General features: G+C 48.6%; 1 protein-coding gene across 5 annotated transcripts in view; it reads right to left on the reverse strand.

Moving 5' to 3' along the window:
* Positions 1-22806, reverse strand: part of BCORL1 (BCL6 corepressor like 1) — a 63290-nt gene extending 40484 nt beyond the window's left edge. For 2 of the 5 annotated variants that reach the window (XM_069463250.1, XM_069463248.1), the window contains exons 1-2: positions 21035-21162; positions 2657-2786 (exon numbers count right to left, since the gene is read on the reverse strand). In XM_069463250.1, coding sequence (XP_069319351.1) covers positions 2657-2742 — 86 coding nt within the window. In that variant the 5' untranslated portion in view covers positions 2743-2786; positions 21035-21162. Of the gene's footprint in view, positions 1-2656; positions 2787-20906; positions 21163-22039; positions 22120-22455 lie in introns of those variants that run through there. The other 3 variants (XM_069463247.1, XM_069463249.1, XM_069463251.1) reach the window with 3 other exon arrangements.
* Between the last annotated feature and the right edge of the window lie 3241 nt (positions 22807-26047).

The following is a 26047-nucleotide window of genomic DNA, read 5'->3' on the forward strand; positions in this document are numbered from 1 at the left end:
GCTTGAGTCTCACCACATCCCAAGACTGCCTTCATTCCAGCCAAGGCCTTCCCCAAACATGCTGTGCTCTCTTATTGTCCCAGGGAAATACCAGCTGTCACCTCAAACTCCTACTTATCCCTCAAGCTCGAATGGCACTGCCTCTAGGAAGCCTTCCCTTATTTCCTCAGGAAATTGGTCATTCTTGCATCTAGACTCCCACAGGACCTATACATGCCACTCTAGAGCACTAACCACCAAAGTACTATGAGTATTGGTTTGCTCTCAACATCTCTTTAAGAGTTAACCCCCAAGTACAGCATTATACCCCCAAATTTCTACATTCTACACACTGTAAAGGGCTGAGGAAGATGGTTTTTACATAAAGTAAGATCACGTTTTGGAAATCAGCTGTAGCATGGCCTAGACTGTGGCAAGAAAGTGACAACAAAGGGCGGATGAGAACAGAAGTCATAACACTTTAAAGGTCATCTTAACCACTAGGCACATTTGGTCAGTTAGCATCCAAGAAAGGTCCAGAGTAGGCAAAATCAGGTTTCAAGCTCACTTCCTGCTGCGTTCTTGGCAAGGGAATGAACTGGTCCACTGGTTTTCTGAAGGCTCTAGTCCAGATCTCTGCATCAAAGTCTTAACTATTTATAATTAGATCAACATAACTTGCCAATGAATACTTACACAAATCAATACCACCACTCTGCCTTTCCCTAGATCATCTCTTAGTAATTATCTAAGGACATACCTCATACGCAAAGGAAAATACTTTTCTTCCTCAGCATCTGAGAGGAATTTTGTCTTATTTTCCTTGGTCTTTTTTTTTTTTTTTTTTTTTTTGAGACAGAGTCTCACTCTGTTGCCCAGGCTAGAGTGAGTGCTGTGGCGTTAGCCTAGCTCACAGCAACCTCAAACTCCTGAGCTCAAGCGATCCTCCTGTCTCAGCCTCCCGAGTAGCTGGGACTACAGGCATGCACCACCATGCCCGGCTAATTTTTTCTATATATATATTTTTAGCTGTCCATATAATTTCTTTCTATTTTTAGTAGAGATGGGGTCTCGCTCTTGCTCAGGCTGGTCTCGAACTCCTGAGCTCAAACGATCCGCCCACCTCGGCCTCCCAGAGTGCTAGGATTACAGGCGTGAGCCACCGCGCCCGGCCTATTTTCCTTGGTCTTGACTTTTGCATTCTGACTTTCAATTCCTTTTAAGTCCATCTCTAACTTGTTCCTCAGTACAGACAAGATTAAGCTATCAGGTACTAATGGCTTAAGAAAATAAAAAGGTCTATTCTCCTAACCTTAACCTTGAACAAGTACACACTTCTCCAGTTAGGAACAGAAAAAGAAAGTAGATAAACACAAAGACATCCATTCTTTTTCCCTTCAAAACCACCAATATCCCTCTACAAGCACATACGCACTTCTAAGATTTACTCAAGATACATCAGCTCTTGAATCCCAGGAAAAGTCATGTCATTCTATGTTCTTGGTGATTTAACTGCTGTATTTGAATTTAAACAGTCAATGGATTGAAACAACAGTAAAACGCCAGCAAGCATGCCATGCCTTCTCTAAAGATGGAAGAGGCACTGCAGCCATTATACAGAGCTCTTTGGCCAAGGGTTATGAAAGTCAAATATGAATTCTGAAGGCCATTTTGAGTGCCCTTGGTATGGGGCATGATCAGGGAACAGCACCTCGTGGTCAACCAAATATTTTGGTGAAGAGAAAACTAAAAACACACACATCATCACCCAGGCGTGGTGGCTCACACCTGTAATCCTAGCACTCTGGGATGCCGAGGAGGGAGGATCACTTGAGGTCAGGAGTTCGAGACCAGCCTGACCAAGAGCGAGACCCTGTCTCTACTAAAAATAGAAAGAAATTATCTGGACAGGTAAAATATATATATAGAAAAAACTAGCCGGGCATGGTGGTGCATGCCTGTAGTCCCAGCTACTCGGGAGGCTGAGGCAGAAGGATTGCTTAAGTCCAGGAGTTTGAGGTTGCTGTGAGCTTGATGCCACGGCACTCTAGCCTGGGCAACAGAGCGAGACTCTGTCTCAAAACAAAACAAAACAAAACACACACACACACACACACACGCGCGCACATATCAAGCAAGCATCGCCAACTCTCGATGTTGTATTAAAACTCTGTTAGACAGGCTCATCTTACTTTGATACTTCATAAGGATCTCACTTCAAATCAGCATTAACCTCATGAGGCAAGAAAGCGATGACCACCAGAATGTCCACTACCAGTTCCCAGCATAAAGCTGAATGATGAAACTGCCTTTCTTCCAGGCCTAAATCAAAGACCGAAAATATCTTACACGTATCCACGAGCACCAAACTGATGCAGCAAATAAAAACTGCAATCACCTGAGATTCTCCTTACTCCACAATCTAACAGTTCTTAATAAGTAAACAAGTACCAGCTGGAAAAAGGTCATCTTTTGGCCTCCTCACCTTCATCTGAACAGGGACAGCATGGCAGAGCAGGCCACTCACTCATCCCCATCCCATCTCAGGAACATTAAAAACAACCAAGGGTCTCCTCCCCAGGTTCCCTCCCCAGGCCCTATTGCATGCGGCCACCCCTCTGGTGACCAGGCATCACTCAATGGAGGCCAACAACAGCCACCTTCCCAGCCTCCTCACCTCTCTTCGTTGATGCCACACATGTGAATCCGGTCAGAACTGGTCCAGTTGTGCACGCCGCTGTAGAGTGGTGCTGTAGAGATCATGACAGCCACTCACCACCAGATAGGACCCGCTGTGGCTACTCCCCCTGGGGAAAAAGCCAGCACAATCAAAACTTGTAACAGGGACAGCTGCTTTAACCACTTTTTACACAGAAGCGTTTCAATAAAGGTAATTATAGCATTGAAATGTTAAAGCAGTCTCTCTCACAAGCCAGCCTGCTATGGAAAATTAAGGTCCAAATGGGGAAGAGGGAGCGCCAGCCTTCTAGGAATCCATAGGTTTCAGGATGGAGATGAGGACACTGTTAATCACCTAGAGTGATTTTTTTTTCTTTTAATTTTTAGTTGTCCAAATCATTTCTTTCTATTTTTTTAGTAGAGACGAGGTCTCGCTCTTGCTCAGGCTGGTCTCGAACTCCTGAGCTCAAACGATCTGCCCGCCTCGGCCTCCCAGAGTGCTAGGATTACAGGTGTGAGCCACCATGCCTGGCCGTGATTTTTAAATTATCGTAAAAGACAGATATGCTTGAGCGTTCGAGGAAATTCAATCTATTTCAGACAAATGAGATGACAGTATATTTTTCTACACATTTAACCTAACCAACTACAATTAGAGGGTTGTACCCACATATGAACAGTGCATTGAAAGACTACTGTGGGGATCTTTTTCTCGTCTACTCTGTAATCCATGGGTACCGAAGTATTTGAGTGACGTAGACAATTTAAGCTCTCCAGAGGAAGCACACGCTTTTTTATAAGCCCTTCAAATATACTCTATTTTGACTTCAAGTCAGACATAATGCATATATATCTAACCTGGTTTAAAGATTCCCTCCAAATCAGGTGCGATATTCCTTGTACTCTGATCACCAACAAACAAACAAAAAACAATGTTCCATCAAGAACCACATGTTTCTGTCCTTGTCCCTTCCTATTAGTCTGTCATGCCCATGACCTACCACCCCTTTCACCACCCAATGTCCAGCTCTCACTGTTGACAACCGGGGCACAGTCAATTCACCTTCCAGAGAAAATGAGGCATCAAGAAAAAGAGCTTGTCTTGAGACCCTTGAACTCTTGAGTTAGCTTATTAGCTAAAATCCTTATTCATCAAAGCTCAACTGAACAGAACCCTATGGTGATCAGAATTTTATGCTGTCCTCCATTTTCCAAAGAAGTAAATCACATTAAAATATAGTCACATCAGGGATTTGTTTAATTTGTCTTTTTGTTCAGTTTTCAGAAACTGTCTCCATTCAGCACAATATCACAATTTACTGAGCCCCTACCACGTGCCAGCACTCTCCTAGGTACCAGGGATTTAATGATTAACAAAACGGACCAAAATCTCCGCCTGCATGGAGCTTATATCCTAGTGGGACGAGATGGACGATAAACACGTTAACTAATTCTGTGTCACAGCATGTTAGAAAGTGGTACAACACAGGCTAAGGGGCATGGGGACAGTCTGGGGGGTGTGGGACGGGTTGGCTATAATTTGTAATAGGGTTATCAGGATAGGCCTTGCTGAGAAGGAGACATTTAAACAACCTGAGGGAGGCGAGGGAGTGAGCCATGTGGATATCTGGGGGAAGAGCATTCCAGGCAGAGGGAAGGGTGCGTGCCAGGGTCCTGGGCAGGAGGCTGCCCACTAAGATGAAGAAGAGCCAGGAGACCAGCATAGAAGGAAAGAGGGGAGGTATTAAGAGGTGAGCAGAGATGTGTCCACCCATGCCCTTCCTGGGCCTCATCCTGCTTCCCCATCTCTGCAGAGCAGGACACTGATGCCCTCACCCCTTTTCTTTACACTTTCCCTTGTCCTGGCTCTCCTGACCCAGTGCCCGCTGGCTACTCTGGGGCCCGTTTCTCCCAATGCCGGCCTCAGGGACCTGGGCATTCACTGAGGTCTGCCCTGCATCTGCCTCTCTGGCTCTCCTCTCCTCTGCCCCCTCCTGTTCCTTCCCCTTTCTGTTTCCCAAGGCTCCTTCTCTCTTTCCCTCCCTCTCCCACTCTCCTCCTTCTCTCTCTCCCGCTGTCACCATCCCCTCTCCTCTAACTTCCTCCCCCTTCCCACCTCTCTCCCCTGTGTTCTCCTCACTTTATCTCACCTTCCCTATTTCACTCAGTCTCCCCCTCAGACTCTCCTTCCTCTCCCCCTCCTTCCCTTTCTCCCTCCTCTGTGCCTCATCCTCCCCTCTACTCTTTGGCCTTTAGTCTGTCTGTCTGTCTCCTTCTGCTTCTCTTTTCCTCCTCTGTCTTTTTCTGGCTCTCCCACCCCATCTCCCTCCTTCTGTGTGAGTTGTCAGCCCTGCCCCTCCTCTCTCAGCACATGTTTCAACTCACCCCTTGGTGCTCCAATGACGCCCAAATCTGTATCTCTAGCTCTGACCTCTCTCCTTAGGCCCAGACCAGAATTTCCAGCTGCCAGCAACTCACCGTTAATTGGATGTCCACCGAGCCCCTCAAACTCAACGTGTCTCAAACCGTACTCATTATCTGTTCCCATAAACCCGCTCCCCAACCCCCATGCCCAGCACCAACACGCAGCATGTTTCCCATCTTAGTTAATAGCACTACTGTCCCCTAGCCTGGAAATTTCCACCTTGTCAGTCTTCAACTCATTCTCTCCCCCAGCCGCCCATATCCAATCAGGAGTCAAGCCTCAATAATACCATCTTCATCCTCGCCTTCCACCTCTCTTGCCACTACCCTGGTGCAGACCCTTATCAGCTCTCACCCAGAATACTACAAGTGCCTCTAAACTGCTCCTTCTGCCTCCAATCTCTTGATTCTACAATCAATTCATCTTCTAAAGCGCCCGTTTGATCATGTCACCCCCTCCCCTCCTCAAAAGCTTTCAATAGCTTTCCTGGGCCTTCAGCATCAAGCCCATGTATTTCTTAGCACAGCCTTCAGGGTCCTCATGACCTGGCCTCAAACCCCCTCTTCGGCCTCCTCTTCCGCCACATCCTGCCAGTTCCCTGCCACCCTCGACACCCCCTGCTCCTGACCCTTCCTAAGCAGACCATCCGGCTTTAGGACTCTACTGCTCCCTCACCCACAACAGCCTCTCCCTGTGCCCCCTTTTCTCTCTCTGTCATCCCCCAAGACCTAGCTTAAATGTCATCATGTCATCCCCAGCCCCTGATCAGTTAACCCCTCCCTCTCTGGTTCTCCTTAAACATCTAATTCCCACCTCTACCACAGCACTGATTCTTATTCTCTTCTGCAGTGTGGTACTTGGGGGTATGGCATGTCTGTCTCCCCCACCAGACAATCAGCTATTCAAGGTGAGAAACAGCATTCTTTTTTGTTTTGGGTTCCTTCGCAACACCTTATATATAGTAAGTACTTAGTAAATGTGAGTTATATGGAACTGAATTCTGGATGAGAACTGAGGTGATGACCCCGAGAAATTGTAAGAAGAAAAATCAACCAAAAACAAACAAACAAACAAACAAAAACAAAAAACAAGCATTCACCATGCTTGCTTACTATAGAAAAGAATTTTGTACTCCAATGAAAAAACTATGCATTGTCTATAGCACACCCTTCTGGGCGGTCTGATTTTAGCCCAGTTCATTGTCTTTGAGCTATTTTGCACCTCTATAAATTTTGCAAAGTCTGTCTTAGCCATAGAGTTTGGATTGACTTCCCTCCCCACTGTGGAAAAACCAGTTTTGCCTCCATTTGCAATTCGAATCCTTTACTCCATATAAATTTGTGCTTTTTGACTTTTTCTTTGAACTGGCTATAATATCTATTCCCTAGTTGATTAACGAGTAAAATAAAATCTTTAACACGTGTTCGTTTTTGTAGCTGTATGAGAGTCATGATTTTTTTTTACCTTTTTCTAAAAATTATCTTTTAACATTACTAAGACAGTTATGTGGGTTAGCATAATTTTAGAAAGATTTTTAACAAGGACCCCATTCCCCAAACATCCTGGTTAAACAAGTTTTGACTGTTTCTTAGAATATCCTCAGTTTGAGAAACAGCAGCTCACCCTATTGGCTGATACACGAGGTACTTTTTTCATCTTTTCTCTCTAGAAAGCATTAGCAGACTTAGGCAACGGAAGGGGCCATTCTTGCCATAAGATGCATTTCAACACAAAGTACAAGTTTTAGTTGCTATCCAAATACCTGTAGGCTGCAGATATAAGTCAGTGACCATGGATTTTTCACTCTCACATTTATTTTTATTCTGTTTAGAGGGGATTAGTAGTTTATAGGGTCTGGGGCAGCCATCAGAGGGGGAATCCCAGCATTTGGAAAAAGAATGTATAAAACATCACCTAGATAAAGAGTTTTCAGACCAAACAAAAAACAAACCAAAAAAAGAAAACCAAGTTAAAGCCAAAATAATTACTCTACAATACATATTTTATGGCTACCTAGAGAGCAAAACTGATACTGGACAGCTCATACAAGAAATCAAGATTGGTGCTCCTGAGCCAGAGAGAAAGCAAAGGGAACTTCTGACGGACAAAGCACTAGAGAACAGGCTCCCGGCTGCATCAATGCCCACATAGGAAGGGAGGAGTCAGGATGGCCAATGTAAACCAACACTTCCCAAGCCACAGTCACTGAGGAGCTTGTCTGAAATACAGAGTCATAGGTCTCAGCCCTGGAGATTCTGATTCAGTGGGTCTAGGGTTTTGTTTTGTTATACGTCATGTCCAATCAAATTAGTAACCACTCAGCTGTAAAGTACTCAGGAGAGGTGAGCAAAAAGGAAAAACCTTACAGACATGCCACATTTGGTAGGTTCTGCTGGTGTACACACTCCAATACTGGCTTGCTTTTTACTTGAAGCACCCATACTCGTGTTTGTCCTCTCTCTCTTTCTCTGATGGGAACCATCATATCAAACGCGAAGTTCCAAAAAGGAACTTGGATGAAACTTGGTAATCCCAAATGACCCAGGAAGCACAGACACAAGGATATGAAATACCTCAAAGGATTTTCCCAGATGTCACAACCATGTAATTGTCAAGAAATGAACAGCTGCATGGCCCAAGAATCAAATCTTGGTCACTGCCTACAAGGCAGTGGGACCACTGTGAGCTATCCCCACTTTTCGGGGGGAAACTCAAAAGACATATCTAACTCATGGTGAAGACAAAGAAGAGCACATGCTCAACCAACCCAAAGCCAGGAGCATGGCTGAAAAAAATAAAAATTAAAATTTTCAATTTAGGAGGGACACGCATTCAGAAGTTAGGACTGACCAAGATCCAAGGAAATGGCCAGGTATGGTGGCTTGTACCTATAATCCCAGTTTGTGGGAGGCCAAGAGTTTGAGACCAGCCTGGGCAACATAGCCAGACCCCATTGCTAAAAAAAAAAATTTAAGATATGAGAAAATGAATCCAACCAGCAAGCAGCAGAGAGCAGGTAGTCAGACACAATCACCACACTATGGAACAGGATAAACCAAAAAGGAAATGGACTGATAGGAGAGCAGTAATTTTAAAATGGTGAAAATTACCAGCTAAGCTGAGGGCAGAGTAGAGGAGAAACCATAGTGAAGCGGAGATCTTTAAAAAAAAAAATCCCAAAGAAAAAAGAAAAACACTAGAAGACAAGGGCAGGTGTGATAGGCATGAAAGAGAAGCCCATCGCATATCGCAACCAAAAGGGGAAAAATGAAATAGGGGAACCTGAAATATTTCACCATCATGGGCCAAACTGAAACATTGTGGGGAAGCACGGAAGACAGACATTTTAGAAAAGTTAAGAAAGAATATGTTCTCAAAAGGGAAAGAACAACATCAAATTACAGCCCAAGTCAGGGTTGGGGGAGTTAGTAATAGGGGATGGGCAGCACTAAAATCTCAAAGGAGATTGTACAGATAGGGTAGAATTTTTTTGTGTTTTGTTTTGAAATGAAGGTGCCCAAACAAGCAGATTTCACAACAATTACAAGCAAAAGGATGGTTGTCATCGTGCATGAGGAAGAGAAGGACATTAAAGGAGGCAATAGCACATCTACCCAACAAATGTTTTCTACCAATGTAGGCACTGTTTAACCTTGAAAATGATCAGACAGGGTGTTCATTCAGTTGACAAGTGCGCAGAATCACGTAGCTCCCTTTGTGGCCAAAGACCCCTTAATGTAGAACAATCAGAGCTGGCAACTATGGAACACAACTAGTCCCTCTACACATAGCATGAAACCTGCCCATTTATTCATGTTAAACTCTACCATCAAGACAGTAAATCAGAAACCCAAGATTAAGGTGGTCTCGGCTAAACTAAATCTGGTAGTACTTCCCCAGGCTCCTTTTGGTTCATACTGCCTGGTGACCTGGAAGCAATTATGACTTTAAAAAATGAAAGAGCCGGAAAATATTCATCTTGAAGCCTGGCCCTGAATCTGTCCTCAAGAGGATAGGCGTGGCCAGTAGACAGTTTAAGGAGGAGGGTTGGGTCTGTGATGACTAATGAGTAAAGAAAACCAACTTTGGGACCTACTGCTCCAATAGAAACCCAGAACTCTTGGTAAAGTTCCCGTAAGACAAAAGCAAACCTCACAGAAGCAAAGGAAAGGCCCATTATCCCCATTATCCCACTTTGGGAAAAACAGTATCTAAGACATCCCTGAGATCCAAGAGACCACTGATGTTGAGATCCCAAGGCTAAAGGGAAAAGGCCATGGCTTCTGCCCAGTCACTGGAGTGGCTTCGGAGAGAAGATAAAACTTCTCATCGTTTTCCATAGGAAAATGTACACATACCCAGAAAGGATAAATTTACCCAGTTTTAGATATGGAACTCTACTACAGATGTTACCCTCCTGGCTGCTCTGCCTCCTTCCATGTATATTCAACAGGACCTGTATTTAACAGAAGACTAACATTCCTGTCTTCCCTACTTCATTACATACCCCAACCCCTGTCCCCAATGAGGAAGTTCTCCTAATTTAAATTGTTCTATTTTAATGATGTCCCACGTAAGGATACTCTAATATTATCCTCAGGCTTCCCCACCAATATCTATATCCCTTTATCTTTCCCTATCATTAACAAATAGCTTTCCCTGAAATCCAAGAGTCCCATAGACATGCTTCAATCACTTTATTTTTTCATTTTTTTTGAGACAGAGTCTCACTCTGGTGCCCAGGCTAGAGTGCCGTGGTGTCAACCTAGCTCACAGCAACCTCCAACTCCTGGGCTCAAGCAATCCTCCTGCCTCAGCCTCCCGAGTAGCTGGGACTACAGGCATGTGCCACCATGCCCAGCTAACTTTTTCTATATATTTTTAATTGTCCGGTTAATTTCTTTCTATTTTTTAGTAGAGATGGGGTCTCGATCTTGCTCAGGCTGGTCTCGAACTCCTGACCTCAAGTGATCTTCCCGCCTCAGCCTCCCAGAGTGCTGGAATTGCAGGTGTGAGCCACTGCGCCCAGCCCTCAATCACTTTACTTTGTCTCCCTTCATGCAGAGTGGGTTCCTCTATCACCATACACACACAATCAACTGGAAATAATCTGCCAGGCAATTTAAAGGAGGAAGAAGGGCCCTTTGTGCGCTGCTCATCCCAACCTTATGCCTGACTAAACTTATTCTAGCACTTTCTAGTTCCCTGGATTTTTTTTTTCCTATCCAAATAGTTCCACTGGTATTTACCCCAAGAGATCAGTCTTACAAGGGACCTTGCATCTTGTTCCCAGATACATTAATTCTTGTATTTACCGAGAAGGCTAAGTAGTTGCCTGCTCATGGTTCCAGCATGGATACCTTCATAGACTAGTTGGGTACCTCCTTGTTTAAAACCTTGTCTATAAACATTTATGAGACTGGATACAAAGGAGTGTTAACTGTCTGTTAAATATATGTTTACTCATTCAAATGAAAGTAGTTATCTCCAAAGTAGTCACCTCAGGAGGCTGGCATTCATCTCAACTGAGTGACCCGGGCTTGCAATCTTCCTGAAGCTCCTCTGTGAGCATTACCATCCAAACTCATGCCACACCCTTGTCAATCTCCTCACTAGTAGTAAGTCCCATTCTTTCAGGGACTATTTGATGTTTAGGAATATCCAAAATCCATTCAGAGTCATCTAATCAAACAGCAGCAATATTAAACAGATCTGCCTACGCAAGCAACAGCCATAGCCTACACTGTGATGGGAAAACTTGGGCAGCACTCCCAGTCCCCACTTCTCACCATCTCAGACCATCTCAATATGACCATTTACCATGTCACCTGCAAAATGGGAATAAACTAGTTCCTACCGAAAATTGAGACTAATTTGAAAGCACTTAAAAGGACCAAAGGCAATCTACTCCAACAATGAAGCAGGCAAAAGCAAAAGTTTTAATCTTTCACTTACATTTTCATACCACCAGATTCTTTTAGCTTTTCTACCTGTTGCCATGATACTTTTTTCCTATTATTCAAACAGTACTCACTTCCATTTCCTGCAGTAAGGAAATTATTTTACTCCATTTAAAGAAGACACTTTGGCTGGGCGAGGTGGCTCATCTCTGTAATCCTAGCACTCTGGAAGGCTGCGGTGGGAGGACTGCTTGAGGCCAGGGGTTCAAGAATAGCCCAAGCAAGAGCAAGACCCCGTCTCTACAAAAAATAGAAAAATTAGCCAGGCGTGCTGGCATGCACCTGCAGTCCCAGCTACTTGGGAGGCTGAGGCAGGATGATTGCTTGAGGCCTGGAGTTTGAGGTTGCTGTGAGCTATGGATGATACCACTGCACACTAGCCGGGGCAATAAGGCAAGACTCTATCTCAACAACAACAACAAAAAAAAAGACACTTCGTTCTAGCTTTATACTAGACCTATGCTCTAGCTACAAGATTTTATACAATTTCTAGATGTCATAGACATCTAGAAAACTTAAGCAATTACTGTGAAATTAATCAGTCCTTTTCAAACTATAAAGCCACCTCAAAATATCAGCCTAGGCTGGGCATGGTGGCTTATGCCTGCAATCCCAGAATTTTGAGAGGCCAAGACGGGAAGATTGCTTGAGGCCAGGAGTTCAAGACTAGCCTGGACAACATAGAAAGACCCTGTCTCTATAAAAAAATTTAAAATTAGCCAGGTGTGGTGGTGCACACCTGTAGTCCCAGCTACTCCAGAGGCTGAGACAGGAGGATCGCTTGAGCCCAGGAATTCAAGGTTACAGTGAGCTATGATCATGCCACTATACTCCAGCCTGGGTGATAGAGTAAGACCCTATCTCTTTGAAAAAAAGTCACCCTAAGTAGCTAGGGCCATTTTTTGAGCACTTCTCATTTCTGCTAGACCAAAAACAAGAGTTGGTTTTCCTCAGTCTTGGTCTTCAGCATGATCACATAAATACTTAGTGTGTCTTTCACACTGCAAAGCTGAATCATTATGAGACTTGAATTGAATCCCTTTTCTGATGTTTCTGCATCCTGCCTGCCATAGACTGTGACAGTGGCCCTCTGGTGTCTCCATTTCAGTGTACTGCATTCATGATACGAAATTTTTCACCTAAAGAGGATTCCTCCTCACCCAACTTTTGCTTTTTAAAAAAGTCTACTGGAATGCATACACAAATATTTGAAGATACCACTATAAGGTTATTTTTTCTATTCTCTCAGCCCAGACCAGACCCAGCTATGGGTTCAACTAATTTTATATATATTACTCATTCAAAGGTATACACCTTTTTTAAATTTTTTTTGAGACAGAGTTTCAGTCTATTGCCCGGGCTAGAGTGCCGTGGCGTCAGCCTAGCTCACAGCAACCTCAAACTCCTGGGCTCAAGCAATCCTACTGCCTCAGACTCCCGAGTAGCTGGGACTACAGGCATGTACCACCATGCCCAGCTAATTTTTCTACATATATTTTTAGAGGTCCATATAATTTCTTTCTATTTTTAGTAAAGATGGGGTCTCGCTCTTGCTGGTCCAAAGGTATACACCTTTCATTCAACAGTATTAGCACAAAGAGTTTCCAGTTCTCGGTACTGACTCAATCTGCTACCAGTCCACAGATTCCTCAAGGCTAGAAAGAATATTTTCTACTTCATTCATGCATTCATTCATTAGAGACAAGGTCTTGCTATGTTGCTCAGGCTGGACTCGACCATATGGGCTCAAGTGATTCTCTCACCTCAGCCTTCCAAGTAGATGGACCTACAGGCACATACTATCACACCCAGCTAATTAAAAAACAAATTTTGTAGAGAGGGGGTCTCGCTATGTTTCCCAGGCTGGTCTCAAACTCCTGGCCTCAAGTGATCCTCCTACAGCCTCCTAAGTTGCTGGGACTATAAGACCACCACACTGCACCCGGTTATTTTCTACTTCTTTTAATGGCCCCCTCCCAGTAGTGTCTAGCATGATAGAAGGCACACAGTATGTGCTCAATAAAGTCTTGCTAAACTACTGTGGAAAAATGAAACCCTCTCTATTTCACATGGAGACCAAGAATTCCATGTAAAAATCATTGGGTCTATGGATTGCTTTTACTTCCCTTGCTCTCACATAAACTTTCTCTTCTTTCTTTCCTTTACTTCCATGATAAAGACAATCACCGAAATAAAATAAAATAGAGCCAGGCAAAACAATAAAATCAATTTCCAGTTATCTGAGTGTGGTTTAGCCATAGCTAATTTTTAAACCCAGCCAACTTAAGGACTGCCTTCTGCCACTGTCAGTAGATGTGTGCTCAGGGAACAACTCATTTTAATATTTGCCTAAACAGAATATAAATAGGAAGGTAAATCTGCTGGGGAGGGGGCCAGATAGAAAATAATAATGCATTTCCAAAGTCAAACAGAAATTATTAATTTGTTAACCAATCTACTGTTTTAGATTGGCCTGGTATCACTCTCTCCCTATATTGGCATAGCTAATAGAGAACTCACTGTTGGCATCAAGTCCACCCTAGCTATAGAAGGGAGGTCTATTTTATAAGCCATCAGTTTTCTGTGCTCAGAAGTTTGGCTTGGGGAATCCAGAGCTATTTGAGATGTTATTCTGGCCCATTCTATCATTGATGAACATCCTTGTCATAGAGCCACACCAGACCCTGGCTCTATCTACCAGCTTTTGTAGAATTTCCAGATGTCAGAGACAGCTGGAAAGCCCAACCAGTCATAATTAAACACAGCAGCCCTTTTCAGAAAGCAATCGTTTTTTAAAATGTCACCCATGGCCCAAAATGTCCCCTAAAGTTTCAACTGAATATACACTCTTCAGTTCCTGTCCTGAAATACTAAGCAATGTTACAGCACAGCTGCCACTTCCACCTCAAAGGTGGATACAGTGATGAGTCAAGCTATTTCTTCCTACCATGCTGTAAATGCTAAGAGTAATAATATAGTAGGAATATGAAGACAGAGGACAGAGAATCAAGCTATAAGGGGAACAGTCAGGAGCTACTGATAGTTTTCATTCTACCACCATGTATACTATACTTTTTTTTTTTTTTTTTTTTTTTTTGGAGACAGAGTCTTGCTCTGTTGCCCGGGCTAGAGTGCCGTGGCATCAGCCTAGCTCACAGCAACCTCAAACTCCTGGGCCCAAGCAATTCTCCTGCATCAGCCTCCCGAGTAGCTAGGACTACAGGCATGCACCACCATGCCTGGCTAATTTTTTTCTATATATATAATTTTAGCTGTCCAGATCATTTCTTTCTATTTTTAGTAGAGATGGGGTCTCACTCTTGCCCAGGCTGGTCTCGAACTCCTGAGCTCAAATGATTCGCCTGCCTCGGCCTCCCAGAGTGCTAGGATTACAGGCGTGAGCCACCGCGCCCAGCCCATGTATAGTATAATATAAAAGGTAATGTCATAAGATACAACTGAACAAGAAAAATTAGATTACAGTATAATATAGATCCCATTTATTGGGCACCTATTATGGGCCTGGCGCTATATATATATACATATATATATATATATATATATACACACACATATATATATATATATATATACCTCATCTTGTGTAATCCTCACAGCCCTGTGAGATTGGTATTATCCTTTCCATTGTATAGATGAGAAAACTGAGGCTCAAGAAAGTTTAAGTGGCCGGGCGCGGTGGCTCACGCCTGTAATCCTACCACTCTGGGAGGCCGAGGTGGGCGGATCGTTTGAGCTCAGGAGTTCAAGACCAGCCTGAGCAAGAGCGAGACCCCACCTCTACTAAAAAATAGAAAGAAATTATATGGACAGCTAAAAATATATATAGAAAAAATTAGCCGGGCATGGTGGCGCATGTCTGTAGTCCCAGCTACTCGGGAGGCTGAGACAGGAGGATCGCTTGAGCTCAGGAGTTTGAGGTTGCTGTGAGCTAGGCTGACGCCACGGCACTCACTCTAGCCTGGGCAACAGAGTGAGACTCTGTCTCAAAAAAAAAAAAAAAAAAAGAAAGTTTAAATGACTTGCTTCCTGTGACATAGCTAGGAAGTAGAAGAGCAAGGACCCTAACCTAAGGCTGTGTGTATCCAAAGCCCCCCAGGTAATTCTGATGTGTGCTCACGTTTGAGAACAACTGTACTATACTAACCTGGGCATGCTACAAGCAAGTTAAACCCAAATATAGCCTCATCATAAGAAGATACCTAACCATTTCATGGATTCAGGTATAAAGTGCACCAACTCATCCTTGGGATCAGAGTCACATATAGAACTTGGAAAAATGAAAATCTGCTTGTTCTTGTCCCTAGACACCAGCATTATAACAAAACTCGACTGTACCCTTAAATAGCACTAACACCATGATTTCTAGGCATACCTTAGTAATGAGGTAACCAAATTTTGTTTCTTAGCAGACAGTCAGTAAGGAAGCCCAAAACACAAAGCTTTCCCTCCTCTTTAGTACTCTCGATTGTTCACAGACAAGAAGCTTAAGGTCTTCTTAAAATCCAAATGAAGATATATTCTGTCTCAGATACTCTGATGGGTAAATCTGAAAATTACCACATTTTGCACCTTCAAATTCATCACAATTCATTGACCAGGGAAAATACGACCTTGACAAGCAGCCTGCAATTACTTTTTAAAAAATGATCCATTTCTTAGTGTTTTATGGGGAAAGGGTGGTTCTGCTTCAAAAAAAAAAAAAAAAAAGAGGGAACTAGAACAGCATATTTGAATTATGAGGATAGAAACACAGAGTTAAATTTTACTCTTGACCAGAATGAAGCTTCAGTTCACCAAAGAAAGTTCTCATCATAAAAGATTGTTTTTAAGTTATGAACAGTGTGAAAGGGGATGATTCGGAAAGAGAACTGTTTCTATGTTATTTTAATGATGACCATTCAAAAACTGGTATTAATAAAGCCTAATTTGTACATGAGGTTATATAAAATACTGTGTTAGCATCCTAGTGACCAAAAGGTAGGTATTAGCTCCTTCTTTGGCCATCCTGATGCTAAACATTCTTGCAAGCATGGACTCATACCTAATTCAAACTCCAGCATTAAGAAATTTCCTTTCAGCAGGCATAGGGGCTCACACCTGTAATCCTAGCACTCTGAGAGGCCAAGGCAGGAGGATTACTTGAGGTCAGGAGTTTGAGACCAGCCTGAGCAAGAGCAAGACTCAGTCTCTACCAAAAATAGAAAAAATTAGCCAGGCACGGTAGCATGTGCCTATAGTCCCAGCTACTTGGGAGGCTGAGGCAGGAGGATCACTTGAGCCCAGAAGTTTGAGGTTGCGGTGAACTGTGATGATGCCACTGCACTCTACCCAGGATGACAGAGCGAGACTCTGTCTAAAAAAAGAAAAAGAAAAGAAAAAGAAATTTCCTTTATTTTTGAAAACTCAAAGGTCTAGCGTCTTCTTTCCCCTTATGTGATCATTAGTGGCTTCTCCCCTTTCCTATTTCACCCCAACAATTTCTACTTTACATAGCACTCACTCTGTTCCACTCTGGTGTTCACTTTCCTACCCAAACTTAACCTCGAATTTCTTCTGATTCTCAGATGCTGGTTGGCCTTGGAGAACAACTCTCTACTCTGCATGGCCATTCTTGTCCATCCCAAGCTTAGCTCAGCCCAAAATCAATGAGCAGCTCCATATAGCCTCCAATGCAACCCGATTGGAGCCTCTTGTCCATGCCCGTATCTTACCCTCCAATTCTGGCCCATGGCTCTCATGCCACTGTTCTTTATCTGCTTTCACCCTGGAATTTCCATTAGTCACCTCCTTATACCTAGGATCCCTCCCACCTGCTAACTGGAAAAACTAGTGTATTCCCACTTTCTCCTCCTTTCAAGGCCATTATATTTAGGACAGTGAATCCCTTCCCCCATTTAGTATCCTTACTTTAGTAAAGATTTTCTAATTAATGCTTAGGTGGGTAAGCCCTAGGACCCTAACCTCTGCTTCCTGAGCCCTCCCAGAGCAGTGGCTATCAATGGCAAACTTTTCCATTCCCCAACACCAGCTCCAAAGACAGCTGGGTAAATTTCTTCCCCCTCTGGCTTTTTCTCCTTTTTCCTCTCACATTCTGCATTTTTAACCTGTATACTAAGTTCTCTATTCCCTTGCAGGTTAACGTATTTATATGTCTCCCAAAACGCCAGTTTCCCCAACCCTACTTGTACCCAAGATCTTATCTTCCTTCTCTCTTGTCCCAAACTTAGTGATTCTAGAATAAAAGTGAAATGAGCCTTCAGGATTCTTCAAACATTACTTTGAAAAACATTATCCTGAAAATTTCAAGGTTCTACCTTTTCCTTAGTTGGCCCTAACACAGGACCAAGTGATGACCACCTTTCTTCCCCCTTCACTGCCCAACCAACCCTCTTCTTGACTTCTCTATTTGCCTTCCTCCTTTCTCCAATAATTCTGTTTCTCTCAAAGAAGGCCCCCACAACCCATAATCCAGACTAATCATGTGGTTACAATCTCTGCCACCTGTACTAAACATTTTTCTACTTAGAGAACTGCACCATAGAACAGAGACCTTTGGAGTAACTCTCTTTGCTTTCATGAAAGTCCATGCCACTGAGAAAGAAAGGGACCCTCCCTCTCTCCCTATCCTTTCCTGGCAAATCAAAATAGCCAGATGCATATGAGCACCTTTGGTGCAGCCACCAATTCTTCTGGAACTCCCTCCACTCTGCCCAATCCCCACTCCAACAGCAGAGCTTGCCAGGGCCTTAGCTTTTCTCTGCACTATGCCAATGATTTGCCATCCCTTCCTTATTGGCCTACTCTAAAGAACTAGTCCTCCTTAACCCAGACATCAGCATCCCCTCCCCTTCCTCCATCATTGATTTCCCAAGTCCTGGTCTTCTCAGAGCCAGAATGAAAACAAACCTACCTATCCTTGCTGCAAAGCTGGTAACAGGGTCAACCCTCTTAAAGTCAATTTTAATAAGCCTCTATGCTCCAAGGCCTGTGCCTCTCATTCTCCACATCCACCCCAAGGGCAGTTGCCTCAGTTGCCCTATCAAAAGACGTCTGCCTATCAACACCCTCATGACTTAGTCCAGATGGCCATGTCCCTCCTAAACTCTATAATCAATCCTCAGGTTCTCTTGACTCACCAAGCTCCCTGCTCCTCCCAGATCCCCCAGTCTTTCCTACTAACTGGTTCTCCATCAGAATTTCACAGATTCCTCCCCAACCCTTTGCTTCTATTTGGAGCCCCTGGGTGGTTCTTGGAATTGGGTTATCCCATTTAATACACAGTGGAATCCCGCATTTTCTTTCCTACATACTGTCATCTTCAGTACCACATGATGACATCACCATTCAATTAGAATACCCTAAACTCTGCCCCAAACATCCTCTATTGTGCCACCTACCATCCCCCCCCATAATAAAGCTCCCTCAATTCCAACACTCAAGGACAGGACAGATAAACAGAGAACTAGATAATGTTTAAAGTTCCTTCCAACCTTGGAATTTTATTATCCACCTAATCCACTCCCAACCCCAAAAGCATCCCGTTTGTTTTCCCATAACCCGTTTCAGCAGCGTGCTTTTGAGAAATAGCCTTTTAAGTTGAAAGAACCATGGGGTTAATCAGTGTAATGCTAACCTACAACTGCATCCCCAGAAGTCTCACCAAAGATTTCTGCAACTATATTCCACCTCTGTGACACAGGGACGACCTCCAAACTGCCTTGAGAGTATTCTGCTGTGGTGCAAAGTTCCTGGGCCTCCTTCTCACACTCTCATAAAGAGCCCCTAAACCCTGGACTAGACTGGTGCTTACTGTCCTTACTGTCTATTCTAGGAGACACCAAGAATGGGTATCACCACACCGACAGTTTCGATCAGGCAACGTTGAAAATTTCAAAACAATAAAACAAAAACATAGTGCTTCCACTGGGGGAGGTGCTAGCGAAATAGAAGGGCACCCCCACCGGCCTGTGCTGTTGGCCTCCCGCGTTCGCAGCGTGCTTCCCTTCCACCTTTCCCCTGGACCACATCTCTCCCTACAACGATCTCCTGGCACCACCATAACGCGAAATCCCCAGCCGAGGTGCAGCCGGCTCCTCCCAGCCTTGCCCCGGACGTCCCTCTGGCCCAGCCTTCCTCTCGGCGGGACCCCGGCGAGGAGGGCCCGCTCCACAGTCCAGTTCACCTCCCTATCCTTTCCCGGCCCTGTGAGCGCCCCAGCAGGGTTCTGTCCCGAAGCCGAACCTCGAGGAGCCAAGCCCACGAGGCCCGTCGCGGGACCCACACCCCCCTTCCTTCTCCCAGCACGTCGTCCTCCATGCACCCGGCCCCCGGGGCTCCTCATCGTCGTCTTCCCGGCTCGTACCGCCCCCCGTCGGGGACTCCACCCCCCCGCCTGCCCCCGCCCCCAGGACGGCCCCCTCCCCACCGCGCGCCGCCTGCGCCCTCTGCCCCGGCACGGGACTCTCTTTGGCCTCCGCTCCCCGCCCAGAAGCCGCGGCGGCAGCGGCGGCGGCAACGGCTGCGGCGGCCCCAGCAGGAGCAGCAGCGGCGGCGGCAGCAGCGGCGGCGGCAGCAGCGCCGCCCCGGCCCCGCCCCGCCGCCCGCCGGAGCCCCACGCCCCGCCCGCCCGCCCCGCCGCCGGACTGCTCCCCCCGAAGCCCACCACTAAGCCCCCCCATTCCCCGGCAGCGATCTGCTCGAATCCAGCTCCACTGGGCCTGCTGTCCGTTCCTCACGCCCCTTAGGACCTGGGGTGGGGGAGCCCTGGGGTTCGCGGCCATCCCTCTCCCTCCTTCTCCAAGGGCTGGGGGATTGCCCCTGATCCCGAAACCCGGCCCCGTAACCGGAGCCTCCCTCCTTCCAGCCTTCTGCTTCCCTAGCCGACCCCTAGCCTCCAGGCCTGGCGCGAATCGGGTGGAGGGCTTGCACGCCGGATCTCCCCCCTGGCTTGCCGGGGCTAGTAGGAATTGCCCCCGATCTCATCCTCCTTCAATTTAAGCCCCCTCTCCGCCGCGCCCGGCCCGGCGGCCCCCGCCCCTAGAGCGAGGGCAGCGGAGCCAGGGCGCTCCGAAGTCATCCCCCGCCTTTTTTCCAGGGACTCGGATAATTGCCCCTGCCCCCATCACAGCACTCCCACTCCCGAACCCAGGCCCCGCCGCCACCTAGGGGTACCCCTTACCCTACGGTTCCCGCACCCCAGCACCGGGAAGAAAGCAGCCCGGAGAAGCACCCGTCGCACCTCCCCTTAGAGGTTGGAGGATTATTTTCTCCTGGTCTCTTCAAGACTTCATTACGGACACCCCCCCCCAAAAAAAAACAACCCTTTTCCCACCCTGCCGTACTAGCCAGCCTACCTTCAGATCGTCGGATCCCTGGATCGGGGATTGGGGCCAGGTAGTTAACAAGACTGTAGCCTCCACCTCCCTTTCCAAGGAGTGGGGTAATTCCTATGGTTTCTCCCCCAGGATCAACCGACCCCCGTTTCCATGGAGACCCCCGCCCAGCCGGGAAGAAGACTCTCTCGGATTGTGGCGAACAAGTCTCACCTGGCTAAGAGAGAAGGGGGTCGAGGAGGGGGTAGGGCAGGGGATGGGGTACGAAGGTGGGAAGTGGAGGGGAGCTGTCCCGAAGGGAGGGGCGAGGACAGAGCAAGCTCCAGGGAGCGCTACGTCCGGGGACACGAAGAGGACGGCGCCCCCGGGGGGCAAGCAGAGCGGCCGCAGGGCGAAGAAGGGACAGGGTTGGAGAAAGGCTTAAGATAGAAAGAAGCGGGTGGGGGGATACGAAAAAGCCAGGGAGTCAAAAGGGGTGGAGGGATTGGGGGAGAGAGAAAAAAGACGCACCTGTTCCCGGGTCGGCTCCGCGGGGAGGCTCAGGCCGCCACCCGGGCTCCCTCTTACCCCCTCTGAACCGCCACCCGCCTAATACTGCCCCGATCTGATGCCCCCCTCCGCCCCTTATCACCACCGACCTCCTTCTCCTCTCTCTCGGCGGCGGCGGCGGTCGGACTCTAGGAACTGAGAGGAAGAAGGGAGGGCTCAGCAAAGCGGAGGAGAGACAGAGCCACACACTGGCAGCAGCCGCGGCGAGCGAAAGAGTGAGGGGGAGAGCGGTGTGTGTGTGTGTGTGTGTGTCTGTGTGCGAGCGAAGCCTGGTGGAGTGGGTGCCGGTCGCAGGGCTCGACGGGAAGTGGAGTCCGGCCCGGTCCGCGGGCGGCACCACCCCCTCGCCACAGGACTACAACTCCCAGAATGCCGCCTACGCTGGGGGGGGGAATGGGGAGGAGGCGGCGAAGGGAGGGAGCGAGCAAGAGAGGGAGGGACGAAAGCAGGGAGCAAGCGGCGGCGAAGGGGGCAGAGCCAAGCAGCCCCGGTGACACTGGGAGGGGAGGGGAGGAGGAGGGGATCGCTGCAAGGACCGAGCGGATTCCGGAGAGGGAGGCAGCAGTGGCTGCAGCAAGCCGGGCAAAAAGCTAGACTCCCGGGAGAGGCGGAGGCACTCGATCCGCGGGGTTGCAGGAGCCCCACGCCCCCCCCACCTCGACGCCCCTCGAAGGGGGAGGTTGAGGAAGGGAGAAGATCGGTGCGCCGAGGCCAGGGGTTTCTTTCTTCCAACGCTCTCCACCTTATGCCCTGACCTGACTTTCTCAGGCCACTGCTGCCCGATCTCGTGTGCAAATCTGGGGACCCCAGATCTCTACTGCTGGGCAGCCCAGAACAGACGCATTCAGTACCCTTCTCCCAGGGGCCCAGGGAGGCTCCCCTTGCAAGCAGGGCGTGACTCCCCCTTTCTTCCCGCCCCCCCACCGTCGTCGCCACCCCCATCTCCCTCCCCGGAACCCCTCCCCTGAAGCCACGGCTCGCCTCTCCCTCTCCCCGCCAAGAAACGGACTCCCCCTGGGAGCGACTACTGAGCCCCCTCCCTTATACTGGGCCCCTACCCACAGTATCCCCTTCTTAGCCAGGGCCCCCCTCACCGAAGTAATACTGGGGGCGACCCGAGTTGGACTGGTGACTACTTTCCCTCCGAGACTAGACGTCTATCGCCACGCCGACCCTGTGTAGAGATAGAGAAGCACGTTAATACTCCCGTCCCCCTCCCCCCAGATTTGGATCCCCATGGAAGTGGCTCACAGGAAAGAGGGGCTGGTAGTGGAAGTGAGCTGGGGGTGAAGCCCAATCCTCAAACCTCGTCCCAGCTGTGGAAATCTCAGGATTAGCCCTTTTCCTTAAAAGCCATCAAATCGCTTGGGGTGGGGGTTAAATTATCTAAACCCCAATGTCCACGCGACTCGAAGAGACGCTACCTCGTAGGAATAAGATACCAACTAGGCTGCCTCCGCGGGAGAGAAAATATAACCCCCCCAGTCGCCGTCCACCCCAAAACACATACCCCTAGGATAGTCAGATGGCTGAGGAAGGGGGGGAGGCGGTGGGAGTGCTGGAGAGTGAAAGGATCGTGGTGGGGAGGGTCCGCGGCCCCGTGAGAGCCGAATCCAGATGCTAAGAGGTGAGTGGGGGGTGCGGCATAATCGCGGACGGTGTCTTTCCTCGCTTTTCCCGGAATAGCCGCCGAACACCGTCTAACCTTCGGAGCTGCTTACCACTCAGTACCCTAGCCCCATTTGTGCGCGTGAGGCCACCGGAGCCCGGGAAGCCCCAGCACAAACTCCGCGGAAGCTGGCCTTCGCTGCCGCTGCGCTGCTGCGGGCCTCCCTCCCTCCGCTCCCGGCCCCGCCGATCTACCTTCGCCCCCGGCCGAGGCCAGACCCCGCTCACAACTCCACGCCCCTACTCCACCCCCGGCTCCCCCTCCCCTGGCCCTCTCCCCGTGGTCCAGCCCTGCCCCTAGCACCGCCCCGCCCTACCGCTCGGTCCAGAGCCCAGCAAGTGCCCCGAACTCGCCCCCCGCCCCCACGCCCAGGCCAGTCCGGCCGGGCCTGGTTTCCCCCTCCCGCCGCGCCCCGCCCCCGAATCCACGTACTACTTCGCAACCCAACTCGGTCCGGTCCGGGTTCGGCCCGCACCCACGCCACCGGAATCCCCGATTCGGTCCGGTGTACGGCCACCCACCCCGCCCTTGCCTGGGTGCTGGCCTGGCCCGCTGCCTGCGCCCGCCTAGCCAGCCCAAGCGCGGTCCAGGTCCGGGTCCCGGTGCCGGCCTCGGTCCGGGCGGTGGTGCCGCGACTCGCCACGAGGGCTCGGTCCACGCAAGATCCGAACCCGCGCGGGGTGGGGGCCGCGGAAAGCAAGTTTCTTTATCCTCCCCCCGCCCCCGCCGCAGGGCTGCGCCGTCCCCCCCCCCCGCCCCCGCTACGGCGCCCCCTTCACCTGGGCAGAGCCCCTTACCGCTGTCGCAACTTTGCTCTTCTCCACGCCGCCAGGGAAGCGGGCGAAGCGGGAGGAGGAGGGAGGTGGCGGGGGGTGCTGGGATCAGGCCGCTGGGCTCCGGGAGGACACGTGGGGGAGGAGGGGAAGGAGGAGGAGGAAGGGGGGGCGGGCCTGCAGTTCTCGGGGCTCCCCCTGCCAGCCCTGGGGAAGCCGGAACCTCGCCGGGCAGCCGCAGACCCCGCACTGGCCACGGGGGAAGAACAGAGCCACCTTCCCCCGCCAGCCTCCGGCTCCGGGAGGGGGGGCCAAGCAAAGCCGTTCGGGGTCGGAGAGCGAGCCAGAGATCGAGCGTTTTAGCTCATGCTTTATATATGACTCTCCCCCGGTTTAGCCTCAGTGTATGTGGGGGGGGCGGAGGGTCCTGCGTGCGGTGGGGGGGACGCCCCCCGCGGCTCGCCCCGCCCCTCCCCCGGCCCCCACTTCCCCACCCCGGGCGACCTCGGTGCGTGGTTCTGGCGCTCAAGCACCGAGGTCGCCCGCGGGCGCAGCCCCAGCCCCAGCCCCAGCCCCGCGCCGAAGTGGGACAGGTGCTGGGGAAGGGAAAATGCCGGGGCTCGCCGCCTCGCCTTGCGTCTCCGGGGCGGCCCACCCTTCGTGGCAATCTCCTGGGCTGCAAACCCCCTGGGCCACCCTCAATGGGCAGCCCCACCTGGACGTGGAGTCGTCTGGGCATGGGGTCGCCGAGAGACCTGAGAGAGGAAGGAGGAGGAGGGGGACGAAAAGTCTGTTTAAACGGGGAAGCCTGCACGACTCTGAGCTGAAAACCTAGCTCCAGAGAACCGGGCTTCTACCCGCTTCCCCGGGGTTCCTCAGTCACCAATCCGAGCCCCTTGACCCTTACCCTTTACCCTAACGACTCCCCGCCTGCCCAAAGGAATAAATCCTCGTGTGTGTTTACATCCCAGGCCATCCCCGGGACTGAAGGGCTGAGAAAGCTTGCGGTCCACATTCGAACTCTGATGACTTTACATTGACTCCGAGGAGAGCAGCTTGCGAAGGAGCTGCAGCTGCCGGCCGATTTGCTTTCAGTCCTAGGGTGTTTCTTAGTAACTCCAACCCTGAGCCCGTGATGGGGACTTCAAAGGCATTGCCTCAGCCTAGAGGGTATTAGGGGAGGTGCCCAGCAGTTCCTGGAGGATTCAATGCTTTGGAAACGGAATGTGAAACGAATAGCAGGAATTTTTTAATCTTTATGTGCAGATATATTGATATTTATTATATGTTTATCTATACTAAAAAAGCCAGACGGTCATTTGGACTAGAAGGAAGCCATGCCGGATTAATGTCTTCCTCCGCCTCCTCCCTGCCCACGACCCCCCCCCACCCTCGCTTCTCCTAGGCCCAGAGGTTCCATCACTGAGCTATGGGGTGTCTTCTCTCCTTTGGAAGGACTTTAGAAATGGCAGTTGAGACTTGCCTGGTATGTCTCCCTCACCTGGTTTGAGGGACGTGAGTGAGTACTGGAGCAAGTTATCTAAGGCTGCACTGGCTTTGCTGTTGCCTGAGGCCTGGTGTTCTATGACCTCCCATGCTTATCCTCATCACCTTCAAAATCTGTTGCCAGCAATGTGGACATGGCACTGATCACTTTATTTTGCTTTGGGAACCTCCTCACTAGTTATTTTATTTGGCCACTCCTACCCTCCCATGCACCACACATACATCTTAAAGTGTTTGGCCTAAGTTGCACCAAGGGAAAGTGAAGATTTGGAAATGATTTGTTTAAGCTAATCAACATATGAACTCAAAATGCTTTATTAAGGGGGAAATCGCCTCTCTGGGACCTGATAATGCAGACCCCACCAATTCTACTTTCATTCAAATGGACTGTTGTCACTGATTTTAATTAATCTAGTAATTACTAAATCTCCATTTCTCTTAAGGCCTTTAAGGCTACTTCGCTCCTTGGTTTGAGGCTGAAATGGATCCTGAACACCTTGATTCACACTAGTCTGTGTCTCACCATTTGGCTGCCTCATTTATCTGGTGAAATGAAGGTTGGGGCAAGATGGTTATTTCCTGGCTGAAGTTCTAGCTTCTCTGAGCCCTTTCCTGTTGGGGGCCAGGCTTCCTGCCCTACAGGAGATGATGGGAAACCAAGGAGCAGGGTGGGGAGAGCTGTGGGAAACCTTATAAAGAATGTAGATATTAATGATTATTTTATTTGAGGCTACGACCACAACATAACCATAATAATAATACCTTACCTTTGTACAGCATCGGAGTGTTTACAAAGCCCTTTCAGTTGTGTTATTTCATTTGCCTCTGGCTACAACTCTGGATTTTGTAATTGAGGAAACTGAGTCTATGAGTGCCTATGAGTGGCTTGCTCAAGGTCACATTGTTAGTGAGTTCCTGGGCCAGGACTCAACCCCAGTAGTCTTGATTCTACATCCAGAGTTCTTTTCAACATGGCACAGCACGTCCATTTAATGCCAAAATGGTCTGTTTTCAAACAGATTGTTTTTCTTAATTATTTCTCCCATCTATAACATCTACTGACCCAGGTCTGGACTCTCATAGAAGCAGCTTGGTATAATGGAAAGAGGACTATTTTGGGGGAGTTCTAAGAACCAGGCCCTAGTCCTGTTTAG

Source organism: Eulemur rufifrons, chromosome 30 (assembly GCF_041146395.1).
Source record: "Eulemur rufifrons isolate Redbay chromosome 30, OSU_ERuf_1, whole genome shotgun sequence".
Taxonomy (NCBI): Eukaryota; Metazoa; Chordata; class Mammalia; order Primates; family Lemuridae; genus Eulemur; species Eulemur rufifrons.